This window comes from Cololabis saira, chromosome 8 (assembly GCF_033807715.1).
Source record: "Cololabis saira isolate AMF1-May2022 chromosome 8, fColSai1.1, whole genome shotgun sequence".
In the NCBI taxonomy this organism is placed as follows: domain Eukaryota; kingdom Metazoa; phylum Chordata; class Actinopteri; order Beloniformes; family Belonidae; genus Cololabis; species Cololabis saira.
In genome coordinates this window covers 41,290,859-41,306,203 of record NC_084594.1, presented here as the reverse complement: position 1 = coordinate 41,306,203, position 15,345 = coordinate 41,290,859, and the positions used below count along the sequence as shown (strand labels likewise).

The 15,345-nt window shown below is 44.3% G+C and overlaps 1 protein-coding gene across 2 annotated transcripts in view; it reads right to left on the bottom strand.

Annotated features, from left to right (window-relative positions):
• Window positions 1-15,345, bottom strand: part of LOC133448969 (plexin-B1-like) — a 127,324-nt gene that overhangs the window by 32,456 nt on the left and 79,523 nt on the right. For both annotated transcript variants that reach the window (XM_061728007.1, XM_061728009.1), the window contains exons 6-10: window positions 14,236-14,364; window positions 13,918-14,018; window positions 8,008-8,140; window positions 4,586-4,742; window positions 834-942 (exon numbers count right to left, since the gene is read on the bottom strand). In XM_061728007.1, the coding sequence (XP_061583991.1) occupies window positions 834-942; window positions 4,586-4,742; window positions 8,008-8,140; window positions 13,918-14,018; window positions 14,236-14,364 (629 nt within the window). The remainder of the gene's footprint in view (window positions 1-833; window positions 943-4,585; window positions 4,743-8,007; window positions 8,141-13,917; window positions 14,019-14,235; window positions 14,365-15,345) is intronic.

The window sequence follows — 15,345 nt, the reverse complement described above, 5'->3', positions numbered from 1 at the left end:
TCATTCCTGGCCATTCCTTGGTCTAACTTAAAGACCAAGGGTGACCGGGCCTTTTCTGTTTTAGCCCCTCTTATGGAATGACCTGCCGGAGGAGATCAGGGTAGCTAACACACTGTCTTCTTTTAAGTCACTTTTAAAAACTCACTATTTTAGACTTGCGTTTAACTGACTGTATTATTTGTCTGTTTTTATTATCTCTCAATTGTGTCTTATCTTAATATTGTATTTATTGTTTGTTTCCTGTTTTTAATTGCATGTAAAGCACTTTGTGACTTGTTTTTGAAAAGCGCTTTATAAATAAAAAGGCAATAAGTATTAATTATTAATCCATGTTGTCCGTCTTTGGCGTCTTTTACTTCTTCGTTTGTGTATGCACAACCGAGTACGTCACAGCAGCTTTGCTCCAACCTCCTACTTCTGCTCCGGGTATGGAAAAGAAACGAGGGCAAGATGAGTCTAGTCGGGCTGAGTAGGTACTAGTGGAAAAGCGCCAACAGACTCGGTTTAAGCTGCTACCGTTGATCTGACTGAGGCCATTTTTTGGTATTTGAATGCCACGACACAATTATAGATTTCTTCCAATAAATAACAGTCAATTACATTTGTATCCGTGTTATTTTATTTATGTCTTAGGGAATTATTGAATGGTTTGTAAAGGAGCGTTGAGGCCAGCTCTGGTTTCCCCCACGGTGAGGTGCATTAATGTAGCAGTGGGGTCAGGTCGGTGTTGACCCAGACGCCGGTACGGAGACTTAGCCGGATCAGCGCCTCCTCAGGGGTTCTGGGTGTTGTGCAGAGACAGAGCAGAGACAGAGCAGAGGGGAGGAACTCACGGCCGGCTGCCGGACAGCTGCTTCACCGCCACACAGTCGTAGAAGGTGAACTCCCTGGCCGTGACGGTGACGTCCCCGAAGCGCAGCGACAAGGCCACGGTGACGAACTCTGGAGACAAACACGGAGAGGAAAACAGCGTGAGGGCGGAGCGGAGCGGAGCAGGCCAGTTCTCTGGTCCCGGAGAACCGTCAGAACTGTGAGAACGGGACGGAGCAGCCGGACCAGAGCAGCAGAGCTCAGATGAAACACATGTGTGGGTTTCATCCCTCAGATCCACAACACCAACATCAGAGGGATTAAACCACACAGGATGAACCCTGATCTTAATCCTCTCCAACCTGTGGAGGAAAATGTGAAGAATGCAGCGGTAGGGAGGTTTTCCTGGAGCTGGAGACCTGCAGAGGTTTGCTGGGGTTTGCTGGGGGGGCAGAACACAGATCCATTCCTGCTGAAGGTCATCATCATCCTGTAGGTCCTTTAACCCTGGTACTGTCTTTGGGTCAAAATGACCTCATTCTCCTATCCTTCTTTCCTCCTGCTCTCTCCTTCCTTCTTCCCTTCCTCTTTTCTTCCTTCCTTCCTTCCTTCTTTTCTTCCTTCCCTCCTTCCTTCCTTCCTTCCTTCCTTCCTTCCTTCCTTCCTTCCTTCCCTCCTTCCTTCCTTCCTTCCTTCCCTCCTTCCTTCCTTCCCATCTTCCCTTCCTTCCTTCCCTCCTTCCTTCCTTCCCATCTTTCCTTCCTTCCTTCCTTCCTTCCCATCTTCCCTTCCTTCCTTCCTTCCTTCCTTCCTTCCTTCCTTCCTTCCTTCCTTCCTTCCTTCCTTCCTTCCTTCCTTCCTTCCTTCCTTCCTTCCTTCCTTCCTTCCTTCCTTCCTTCCTTCCTTCCTTCCTTCCTTCCTTCCTTCCTTCCTTCTTCCCTTCCTCTTTTCTCTCTTCCTTCCTTCTTTTCTCCCCTCCTCCCTTCTTCCTCCCTTCCTTCCTTCTTTCCTCCTTCCTTCTTTCCTCTTTCCTTGACCAGAAGACAGCACAAGGTTACACATGTTCAATCTTCCCATCAATCAGAGATCAAAATGGTTTAGGATAAATATGAAAGACAGATAATGAACGAGTTCTAGAATTATGCAGCCACCCTCCACCCTGCACATGAACATGAACATGACACGCTCACACAGCTGAAGGAATTTAGGACTTAACCCATTCCTAAATGTGTAATAGTGAGTTTAGTGAGGATCTCCAGGTCTGAGCGAAGCCTCCACCCTAACGGACCTCCACCCTTTTGCACTGCATCATTTGTTCTAGCTTTGCTTCACGTGGGAAACCCTGGTCTGGTTCCACAGTGGTTCTCCTGGTCGGCTCCACATCACAGGGTGTGAACACACTTCTTTCTCTCTTTTCCACAGAAAAAAAACACGTCATCATGAGTCAGACGGAAACATCAGACGACGTACCGGGCTGTACTAGTACAAGCCTTAAATCACAAATAAATAACAGAATTAGCTGTTGAGAGATTTGACTGATTAAAGGGTTTTATTTTTTGTCTAAGATGAACATGACGGCGTGTCCGTGAGTGCTCGTTTGCAACAATGAGACATATTTCTACGTCCTAGTGGGTCGTTCTCTTTAAATACTCTGATATCACATACAGACTGTGTTGGCGGGTCGGGCCACGTCCGTCCGTCCACCCGCCCCACAGCAGCTAAAGGAGCTTCATGGCATTAAAGGAGAAGCAACAGCAGCCAGAACAAGCACCATCACGCAGACGGATGTGACATTGGCACCACCCCAGGTCTACACCCCAACCAGGAAACACCACCTTTAGTCTACTGGCACTTTTCCACTAGTACCTTCTCAGCTCCACTCAACTCAGCCTGGTTTCTATTCAATAACAATTCACCTGGAGCAGAAGTAGGAGGTTGGAGTGAAGCTGCTGTGACGTATTTGATTGTGTATCTAAACGAAGAAGACGACAACACTAAAGATGTAGAACCTGGAGGAGATGATAGATGCTGCTGGGTCTGTGGCTTGTGTTTGATATCAAGTTAAAAAATGAGAGTGACTACGTTTACATGCAGTCAACATTCTGGTTATTGCTAATATTCCGGTTACTGAAACATTCGGAATATTCAGTTTACATGTGTGAGCAAACAGGGTTATCCCTGTATACATGGTAATTAATCATTTGGGATATCTGGATCAAACCAGCGACGCACAGAGAACATCATGACGCAATTACCGTCATTTCCACTTCTTCTTCCTGTATCCAAATTCAAAACAAATGCTGCTTCGCGCAACTTTTCCTTTTCCAGGATTACTTGTGAACAGAACATGCGCAGAAAACAAATTCATGTTCCGTTTGATGGGGATATTCCGTTTGGCGTTTACATGACCCAATATTCGGGTTTTAAAAGGAGTAACCCAGGGGTCATATTCAGGTTTTTAAAAACCGGAATATGACATATATCATAAACTGATTTCCTTCTCCTGATTCAGACGTCTGACTCCAACCAATCGGTGGCCTGTAGTGTGATGATGTCAGATACAGCCGACTCAGCCGCTTAGAACCTCAGCAGAATAGTTACAGAAAAGTATCTACTCGGCACATTAGACATCTAGTGGAAAGCAGGCGAGCCGAGCTGAGTAGGTACTAGTGGAAAAGCACCATAAGAGGAAACCCTGAGGACTGACACGTGCCAAGAGTAATGGATCAAACCAACCACCATGTGTTCAAAACCATCAAACCTCATTACAATGTGGTTCCGAGCAGTTAACGGCGACATGTCCGTGCTCGTAATATTACAGCTTTATCTTAGTTTACGTGTGTGAGAGAGATCACGTCTGGGTGGACGAGTCTTGCAGACGTCAGGAGGCGTTTAGCGTCTCACGTTGCTTCTATCGTTTATATCATGTCGCCTCCGGAGCCACTGTGTGGCCGAGGATACTTCATACGAGCATCTCTTTTACCGCACGGAGACTCCAGTGCCTTTGCTCAGACCTGCAGAGCGCTACACCCCCCCTGCCCCCAGCAGTGATCCCTGAGGAGACTTTAATCACCACTACTGCAGCAATTCATGTCATTTCGGGGGTTAGAAAGTCATTTGAATTGTATATCATTTTGATCCTGTACAGCACAGAAATATAACTCATGTGCACCTCTGAAATGATAAATATGAATCCATTTTCGCCTCCAGGATTATACAAAGTTTAAAAGAGGATTTTCTTTATTCATTTCAATGAAAAAATGTAAATAATAAACGGCTCAGCATCTTTAAAAGTTAGATAACGTAACACTAAAGTTCTATGTAATTGTGTCCAGTTCAAGACTTCAGCTGAATATCCCGTCTCCGCGGCAACAGCATCCCGTGCACGCCTTCAGCTCCGTGTTTTATTAAGTGAGCGCTGCAACAAACCCCCTTAAGTAAAGAGAAAATACAGCCGGATCCTGCAGTCTTTATCTCCGTGCACATGCAGCACACCGGACTGAATCCTGCACAGCTCTGAACCCTGAGAACTGCAACACGCTGCAGGTTTCAGTGATGAACGTGAGAGGCAGCTCTGATCCGTGCACGTGAGAGAGAAGCAAAAACAAACACAGATCTGACTTCAGAGGCGTCTGATGCTGCGATGTTGCATATTTACTCTAATAGAAATGAGATCCTCTGCTCTGACACAAAGACTCAACTCAAAGAAAACGCACAGAATTAAAATGATGGCAGGATGAAGCTGTTAATCAAAAGCGGTCTGTCCTGGACTCACCCTGTCGCAGCGGCACCGTGGGCGTCCGGCTGGGCTCCGGGGAGTAGCAGCTGACCCCGCTCTCAGTCACGTTGGCGGGGCTGGGGCTGTCCTGGAAGAAGCAGAAGTACGACTCTCCTTTCTCCAGCACGGGAAGTCCCGGGATGGTCAGGGTCACCTGTGTTGGGAGGACAGACAGTAGTTCTGTTGGGACCCAAATCATAACCTTTATCCTCCCTGCATCGGTGCAGCACCAGTGGAGGAGCTGAAAGATGCTAAGTTAAATCTTGTGGAGTTAAACGATAGCGCCGGCAGACATCCCGCCGTCATGAGGTGATCAGCAGCATCACCAATCTGAGCCCTCGTGAAACGTCATCAGCCATCATGGTGGCGGCTCGCGTAGACTCGACACGACAAAGTATCCCAGAATCCATTTAGCAGAGACCGAACCGTGGAACCGTTGTAAGTACAGGCTACTGAATATGCAAAGCCAGACGTTGAGAAACATCACCGTTGCATCCAGGGGTGGGGTTTCAGGGGGGGCTGGGGGGGGGGGGGCGTTACTCCCCCGGCCCGGGGCCCAATGGGGCCCTGAGGCAGCAGATCCCGCCGCCCCACAAGATTTTCTTTTTTTGTGGCACCATTTGGTTCATATTAGGTATAAAGCATTGTATAATATGTTGTGCTGAGATTTTCACACTCACAGTTAACATTAAAACAAAAATTGCAAGTGAATCTCCAAATGTATTTTGGGTAAAATCGTTCGTCATCAACAGCCCTCTATCAACGTCATTAGAGCTGGGTATCATCACTGACCTCCCGATACGATTCCGATACACTAGCTCCCAAGTCGATACGATTTCCGATATTGATATTCTAGTTACAATACCAATTTTGCTTTGGCAATGGAAGGGATTCTCAAAAAAAAAAAAAAAGAAATTCCCGCCGGGGACGCTATGGGCGCTGAATGCGTGTTAAGTTCCCCCATGACTTCAGCACCACACCCTGGTTGGAGAAAGGGCCTTTCTGTGTGGAGTTTGCATGTTCTCCCCGTGTTCCCTTGGGTAGCTAATGTGAGCTACCCTCACAAAAACATGCATCAGTCCTGGGCTATACATGCCCCCTCTGGCCAACCGGGGCTGGCAGAGGGAGCAATGCCCAGAACTGACTTAGATAGAAGCACTGGGTAAAAAAAAAAAAAATATATATATATATATTTTGTTTTATCAATACTGAATTTATGTATCGATAATCGTTCCTACACATGTATATCGATAAAATATCGATATATCAATATTTTTAACCCACCCCTATACGTCATCATTGATCACTTGTCAACAGAGCTTGGAAACATGAGCGGGAGTTAGAAACACAAAAGTGGAGCGATAAAACGCAAAGAAAAAGAAAAAAGGGAGCAAGAAAAAGCCAAATTGCCCAAGCTAGACGCATATTTTGTTGGCCCTAATCCTCCTCCTGTGGGAGATGAAGCTGACGTTGTTAGCAGAGATTCATCCCCGGGGATGAATGACGAGAGGCTCCAGGGTCCAGGCTGCAAAGGGTCCGGTCATATGCCCTGCCCCCCGGTCACATGCCCCGCCCCCCGGCCCGGCTCTGATACGTTCCACTACTGGTTGCATCTGAAGAGCTCGCAACAGTTTCTAGAATAAGTTGCCAGACGCCCAGCAGCCCCGAGCAGAGATACGAGGGATCTGGGACGGGGCCGTGTCTGAGCAGAGCGCCTAAAGCTTAACTAGACTTCATGCAAAAGAAAGCATTCAAGCTGAAGTTGTTATCCAATCAAAGTCGACACCCTCATGCTGTGAAAACTTCTTATAACGGACAGTTAAAGGAGCATGAGGCAGGATTGAGGCAGGATTTATGAAAAGAATTTGTATACGTTTTAAGTTTTCTAGTAATGATGTCAGATGAAGCGTTCCAAACCCAAAAGAATGAGCCCTCTAGTGTATCTCTCATTTGCCTTGAACAGGCTGTGTGCTGCAAAATGTGCTGCAATTCCGGGCCGGAATTTCCCGCGCTGCGCTGCGGATGTGACGTCACATGACGCTGCATCCACGTTCTCTCTGTTCTCCCGTGCCGGCTTCACTGTTGGCTGCAGTACCCCCAACGGCCGTCGTGGTGAAGGGTGGCGCTAGAGAGTCTCATTTCTTAAAAGGAGCATCATGCTCCTTTAATCAATAAAAACTCAAACTTGCGACTACGAGTTTTTTCTGAATTTCTCTGATTAATTCTTCAGAATCTCGTTGCATCTTCGACCGGGTAAAGAAAATGCCCTTGAGCAGAGAAGAGAGGACCACAAGCACCAGCCGTGCAGGACCGGCGCTCGCCGTGACACGCCGCACTCGCAGCAGCACAAACAAACTCCTCATTTCATCTAAAATTTAATCAACACGTTAAACAAGGTGAAGCCAATTTGAGAATCATCTGATGTATTTAACGTGACATCTAATCGAGGAAAAGGGGAAAATAAGAAGATCACATCAGTAAAAAGAGAAACAAACAAATACAATCAGCCGTTAGTTGTCGTGGCTTCTGAAACATCTGCAGCGGCTTCAGCAGTGTTGTGCAAGTTCATACTGCTCATGAACTAGTTCAAAGTTCAGGTCACATAGTTTAAAAATGAACAGTTCATGTTCATAGTTCACCATTTTCACTTTGAACTAGTTCAAACTAGTTTCAACTTTCCTCAGAGGCTGTAAATCTCCAACAATGTAGTCCATTATCAGTTTGTCTCCCTGTTGCAGGTAAATCCTCCCCCTGAAGGAGCAGCAGGGGGACTGGGGTCGTTTGGGGCTGTTGGATCTTCTTGGTCTTTCCTGATGACTTTTTTTGATTGTCAAGGACTTGCAGATAATTTCTCACACTGGACGGATGCTTTAACTCCATGTGACGTTTCAAATTTGAACCGTCGGACTCTTTGGGAGACAATGTGTAAAATTCCCGCAGATAATGATAAGCGGATCATCCTCTGCATCCACAACGTCTCTCTTTACGTGTCATTCGTAAAGATGCACCGGGCTCGGGCCACTGTTGCCATGGAGTTGGTGCCTGTTGTTATGCTAGTGTGTGCACGGCATTGTGGGTAATGTAGTGTGAAGTAATCGTCTCGTCTAGTATTTTAAATGTACATGCCGCCCGCTGGTGAAATGTATTCCGTAATAATTGGACCTAAACAGTGAAGCTGAAACTCACATAATGTGAACAGTTCAAATTCCAGTTCCTGATCTGCAGAATGAACAAGTTCACGTTCAAGTTCTTTATTTGCAAATATGTTGCGTTCAGTTCAATGTTCTCACAGAAATGAACGCGTTCATTTGAACTCGTTCATGCACATTACTGGGCTTCAGACAGCGAACCCGAACCGCCCGGGTGGACCTCTACCTGTGAAATCCCAGCCTGACGGAGACGTGGTGTTCTGAACTCACCATGCGGCTCTCCTCCCTGCTGATGTTGGAGGGGCTCACGTCCTGGACCAGCAGACACTGCTGCTCCATGTCGAAGCTCCACAGCCACTGACCCGGCTGCTCCCCACGGCCGCACAGAGACTTCACCACGCACCTGGACGGGGAGAGAACCGTGACCATGAGAACCAGGCCCAGATCTGCACATGGACACTCATCCAGACCAGATGAACGGAAACAAACATGTCGGGAGAAATCGGATGTGGCAAGAAAAACATGTCGGTGGATGGAAAAGGGAAGAGGAGAGGAAGGTTATTAAGTTTGTTTTGTAGGAGTCAGAACAACCCTCAATTAACTCAAATCTACCATCAGATTGGATAATGAGATCAGCGCTATGGTCGTTTTGTGCGGAGGGATATTTACCCGATCTATGTACGTTTTGACCGTATAGAAACGTAATTCTCATCAGTTGTGTGAAATAAGAGCTGGAAACAGGCATTGTGGCATTGAATTGTCAAATTGGTTTAATTCACGGTATGAATTGTTACAGATTACTTTTGTAATACTGTATTTGACCCGGTCTTTGTACGTTTTGACCGTATAGAAACGTAATTCTTGCCATTGTAAGAATGAGATGTACCTGCTGTACTCTACTGCCCTTACTTTTAACAACTTGTGCTTTTTATTATTCTACCTCTTTTCTTATCATTTTATTTGTTATTTACTGTTTAATTGTGTCTTGCTGCTTTTAATGTTGATGTAAAGCAGTTTGAATTACCTTGTGTTGAATTGTGCTGTACAAATAAACTTGCCTTGCCTTATGGGGAGATATGTACATTAGGAATCGGGAAGTGTAGGAATACTTGAGAAGTGGAACAGTATATATGTACACACAGTTGAAATATACAGCGGTATAAACTATATACCATGATATTTATATGTATATGTGTGACTGTGGGTCACCATCGGAATCAATAAAGTATCTATCTATGTACAGGTATCTATCTATCCATCCATCATTGAGTTCACAGCCAGTCATTATTCGGACTCCGCTCCAACAAAGAGTTGATTCACTGAGTGATGAAGCCAAACCAGCAGCTTCTGACCATCATCACACCAGCAACCTTCCACCCACACCCCAACGCCCCGCCCAGATGATGCTCGTAAGGTGACAACACGCCTGACAGCCAACACGGCCCGTAAAACCACCAAACTGAATATCATTTCATTTTACTGGAGGAAAGGAAACGTTGATTTACTGCAGCGAGTCTCCCAGCGGCTGAACTCTCGGGTGACAAGCGGCCCCCAGGAAACGCACAATAAAAAGGCAAGTATATTAACGTTACCATGACAACTGGGCCAGATGCGGGAACTGCGACTCATCAATAAAGTACGTCACACTGCGGCCGACAGCGAAGGATAAATGACACACGAAGCCAAAGGAGAAGAGAAAACTAAGCAGTAGTTGACAACCAGAGGCCGTGAAACAGGACCACTCAACTTCTCCGCTATCACCACGCAACACCACCAGACAGTGGTGAACCGTGATCACGACCGCTGGGCCTTCACCTCATCACAGAGAAAATAAATCATTGCCGAAAAAAAGCAACAGCACAATGAATAAAAGGGTTTAACAAGTGCAGCACTCTGCAGAGATTTGATGTTGGACTTCATGAAGGCCTACCATCTTTTGTTTTATTTCGCCCACTTGAAATCAAACCGTGATTGGTGGATTTGCCCATCACTCTCCACACCAAAACACACAGCGAGCTCGGCCTTCCCCGGGATTGGTGAAGTCCTGACCAATGAATGAGCAGCTGACTGGGCCTTAATGGAGACAGACCATTCTGATTGGATAACAGGTTTTCAGGACATGAACTTGACAGTAAACTTAATTTTAGAACATAGATGAGAGAAAATCTGTTAAATATACAGGACTGTTTCAGAAAATTAGAATATTGTGATTTTCTGTAATGCAATTACAAAAACAAAAATGTCATACATTCTGGATTAATTACAAATCAACTGAAATATTGCAAACCTTTTATTATTTTAATATTGCTGATCATGGCTTACATCTTAAGAAAACTCAAATATCCTATCTCTCCAATCAAAAAATTAGAATATTCTGGGAATCTTAATCTTAAACTGTAAGCCATAATCAGCAATATTAAAATAATAAAAGGCTTGCAATATTTCAGTTGATTTGTAATGAATCCAGAATGTATGACATTTTTGTTTTTTTAAATTGCATTACAGAAAATAAAGAACTTTATCACAATATTCTAATTTTCTGAGATAGTCCTGTATTATATTAAATTAAATGAGATAGAAATACAAAAAAAAAAATGTATTGAATACTTTATTATTATTATCATTATTATTACATTTATTATTATTTCTTATTTTTTTAGGCCTTCTCTGAAGGCGTAGAAGGTTCCCCACTGATAAAAGGCATTCATAAAGTACATCTATTTGGAGACGGCCGCTGGTGAGAGAGTTGCAGGATTTGATTTAATTTTATTTGGAAAATGAATATTTGGAGCAGCGTGGTGGTTGGAACCCCACCTGGGATGTTTTAATGATTCTCCTGCATTTACATCCTCCGGCGTCGTCCTGCGGTCCCATAACATGCATACGAGGTTTATTGCTGATTCTAGATGCTCGTTGGTCTCGTCCTTCGTCAGACTCCCGAACAGACTTATCGTCCACCACGTCATTGCCACTAGACTTGGAGCAGACGCAGCTGCAGCGTCTTTCCCGGAACGAGAAAGCCACAAACCTATCAATAGAGGTGTTTGTGTAGCCTCGGTTGTTACTTCGGAGACAAACCAATAACAAGGTCATAAACTGGAAGGAAGTGCTCCTCGGTGCTCTGCCAAGCTTTTGGCCAAAACCAGAAAATTATGTGGACATATGCACTGCTCTGACTTCTGCTGCTTCATCTGCTTGTTGTACTCGCTTCCTCTTCCATGTACGAGACCACAGAGTCCCACTCTGGCGTCACAAACCGTTTGAGTTATCTTGTGACGGTGCAAGAAAAAATGTCTGGAAAAGAGGAAATAGGATGCATGAAGATGCTAAAAAAACTTAAGGGGGGGGGTGAGGTACCAACATTTCAACTTCCAAACTGAAACCACTGCGGAAATAAGAAAACACTGACGTTCCTGAACTGCAGGGTCTGCAACCTGCAGCTCTTCATCCTCACTGTAGCAGCTCCCTTTGGCCTTGAAAAACACCCCGAACATAAATAAATGATATTTCTGAATTCATTTTTAGTCATATACGTTTATTTTGTTGGGCAGTTATCTTGGAGTTTGAGTTGATGCCATCTAATTTTAAAAGAACTATTTTTAATTTCTATATTTCTATATTTATTTTTAAAGCTGCTAATCTGCAGCACATTTTTTTAATTTATATTAAAGTGGGGTCGTTTTTACTTTACTTTTACACAAATATAGACTGAAATGGACCTACAGTTCACAGTTTAATTTATTTCAAAGTACGCCTACAAATGCACACTGCACTTCTATTGTTATATTTAGGGGTTGTAACAGCTAAAATAAATAAAAGATGAAAACTTTTAAAATCTCTAAATTTCTTGCGGCTCCCGACAAATCTTTTTTTTTGTAGAAGTGTGGGCAAAAGGGCTCTTTTGATAAAAAAGGTTACAGACCCCTGCTCTACTGAGTGATCACTAGGGCCGACCCAACAGCGAGTCGACCTCCGTTTTAAAATGTCTGGCTTTGCAGCAGAAATAAACATTTACAGTCTGCTTCAGAAACTGGTTTTGGTCTGCAAATCCTGTCAGGACCGTCCACGTGGACGTCTGCAGAGACACGGACAGGTCCAGGCCTCGCTAGCAGCCAGGCAGCTGTGGCCCCAGTGGAGCTCTGCCGGTCCTCGCTCTTTCCCGGTCCTGCTTCAGCACTAACAACACTTTCCCCGATGTCGTTTTCAGTGGCAAGAAGCTGCCAAACTAAATCAAGGCTGCGACGGCCTCTGTGGGTCATTCCAGCCTCGCATTCACTGCATTTTTCATTTGAAACGTAGCGCGATCAGAGGCTTGGACAGCTCTCTGTCTGCATGGACCCTAGGTGACTTCACGGGGGATTCTTCCACTTCTGCAGTGTGGAAGTGTGTTAATAACAGTTTGGATGCAGGAAACAAACACAGAACTGGCAACCGCTAAAAGAAAATGATGAATCTCATAACTGCTCTGACAAGATATGATGCAGAGGGGAAAAAAATCCTTAACAAGATGTTGTAAGGACTAAATACACTAAAAAACCCTTTATTAGATACGTTGGTGACCTTTGAGTAACCTAACCCAGCGCTCTGCTCAGAACCGTGAACACTTCGATATCAGCGACGTTCACACGACCAGCATAAATCTCTGTTCCACATTTTACCAACAATACTTCTCTATTATTGATTAAAACCACATATGAAAGTGATTCTAACGAGATTCTACTCAGATTTTCAGTTCAGGTCACTTACTAAATTAAACTTGAGGCGTTTTACACTGAAAAGTTTATAAAGTTACATGTAGAGAATCCTGCTTGAATCCTAGTTATACGGCAGATCAAAGCAGGTTGTTGTAGTTGATGCAGAATCCAGCTCAGCTCTGCATCTGGGTCTGGATGTTCTGGGTGTTCTGGATGGTCTGGGTGTTCTGGTCTCTCCCAGCTGTCCGTCAGGAACACCTGACCTGCCCGGACCGTGACCCGCCGACACGCTGGCCCAAACCTAAAGTAGCACCCAGGCGCCACTTTCGTGTAACGTGTAGACATTTGGCAGCGCGGGTCCAGATGACACTGGTACGAGCGCTGCAAAACCAGGTCAGTGTTACCATGGCAACCATGTAACTCAGGGAGGACAACCCCAGATATATCCTGTAGACGGGCCCTCAGGAAGATTGGATCCTGGTCTAAAGTGTGCTGGACGTGAGAACGGAGCGTCGGTCACACGGGACCTGATCGCTGAGAGGACACCTGACTGAATCATTATTATTATTAATAATAATAACAACAATAATAAAGATAATATAAAGTTACTGCTCTGACATATTCTCCATTAATCTACATGTTCAAGGGTTCTGATATTTAAAATGCAGCTTGACTGACAGCTGAGGGACCAGAAGGAAGTATTTCTTTAGAAGCTTTCATGGAAATACAGGACTGTCTCAGAAAATTAGAATATTGTGATTTTCTGTAATGCAATTACAAAAACAAAAATGTCATACATTCTGGATTCATTACAAATCAACTGAAATATTGCAAGCCTTTTATTATTTTAATATTGCTGATCATGGTTTACAGCTTAAGAAAACTCAAATATCCTATCTCAAAAAATTAGAATATTCTGTGAATCTTAATCTTAAACTGTAAACCATAATCAGCAATATTAAAATAATAAAAGGCTTGCAATATTTCAGTTGATTTGTAATGAATCCAGAATGTATGACATTTTAGTTTTTTTTAATTGCATTACAGAAAATAAAGAACTTTATCACAATATTCTAATTTTCTGAAACAGTTCTGTAAATAAAAGGTAATAAAGGAAATTGTCTCGTCTACCGATGAGACATCATAAAAATATGGTGAAGAACACAACACCTTGTTTCCATGAATGTGAATTCAATTCCTACATTTACAGCAACATCCAGCTGCTGTTTCATGGTGGACATTAAAACTGCTCCTACTTCCGCTCTGCTTTAGTCTTAATTCATGTGATGATGATGTTTCTACGTTCCATCACTGCACATGTTCCTAGCATCCCTTCATTCAGTGTGCACGGCTTGCTCAGTGATGTGAGCAGACGGAGCAGACGCCCTCATCCATCCCGCCTGGCCCTGTTTCTGTGGACTGTGTGAGGTGTGTGAGGTGTTTGAAGGGCGTGTCCGGCGTGTCCGGCGTGTCCGCGCGGTCTCACCTTCCCTCCAGGACGCACCAGCCGCAGTACGGGTCGTGGGCCAGCAGACAGGAGTGGCAGTCTGAGTGCTGCTGGCATTCGGCCACCGGCCGCTTCTGCAGCTGAACCAGGACAAAAACAATCGTGTTCATTCATGCAGACCGTCCCAGTGAGCTCTGACAAGTCTCATTCAAGGGAAACAGACGCCCCACATTTCCCCGCGCAACAATGCAGAGCCAAATTACGGCAATTACAAAAATCCAGAGTACACTGAGCTTCAGGGGAGGAACTGGGGCAGAAAGACAAGCATGGTTTCTCAGGGAGGAAGTGGAGCGGTACCATGTTGTGGGTCATGATGAAGAGATGCTCCTCCGTCTGGTCCAGGATCAGGTCTGAGCTGATGGCTGCGTTCTTCTGCACGGGGATGACGGCGTACTCCTCCACCTCCCCGCTGGGCCCCAGGAACACCTGAGCACACAACCACAACCTCTTCTTTAGTTTCATTACTCCACCAGGGCAGGTTAGGGGATGCAAGCAGAGCAAGCTACGGGGACGGTTGGTTTCGTTACTAGGCCTGTGTTGAAAAAATAAATAAATCGATTTTCCGATTCTAAATCGATTCTCATTAATTCCTAAAAATCGATTTGTATGTCTAAATCGATTTTTTTTCATCATTACATTACAGCTTTTGGTTTTTTTGGTTTATGCCCAAAAAAGGAATGTTTTGTTGGACCCAAGAATAATCGGTGCCATTTTTTGCCTTTAAATATGTTTAAAGGTATGAAAACATTAAAGTGTTAGGTTATAATTGCATAAATTGTCTATATTTCATTGCTTTATATACTGTCTTGGGTTTACATTTGCATAAAATGCTAAAAACCAAATTCTCAAAAATGTAAAACCAAAATAAAACTGAAAATGGAAAAAATTTAAACTGAATGTGGGAAAAAATAAAACCGATTTCTTACAGCCTCTGTTTGCTGCCCTGGATCTGTTTGGTAATTCTGCCACACACAAATACACAATCATATAATTCATGCAACAGCTCAAAAAACTGTTTTAATAACACTAACCCAAATCAATATCGGAATCGAATCGAATCAAATCTTGATAATCGATTCTGAATCTTAAGAATTGGAGTCAAATCAATTCTTGACATTTGACTGGATCCCCAGCCCTAGTCCTTACTGTCTGTGGGCCTTTCTCACAAGTAGGATCTGGTCCCAGAGAGATCCAGCGATCCTCAACGCCATGTGACCCAGATGTGACCAGTTTCCTCACCTCAGCGGAGGGGAACTGCGTTAGGGTGAGGTTGGGGACCAGGACGTGTTCTTGTTTTTGGCATTAACAGGATGTAAAACACTTTTATTTGTATAAAACCTGAAGTAGAAAACTTTTAGCACACCGGATATGCAGAAAGCTGCGTCGGACGAGGAAAGCTGCAGCCAA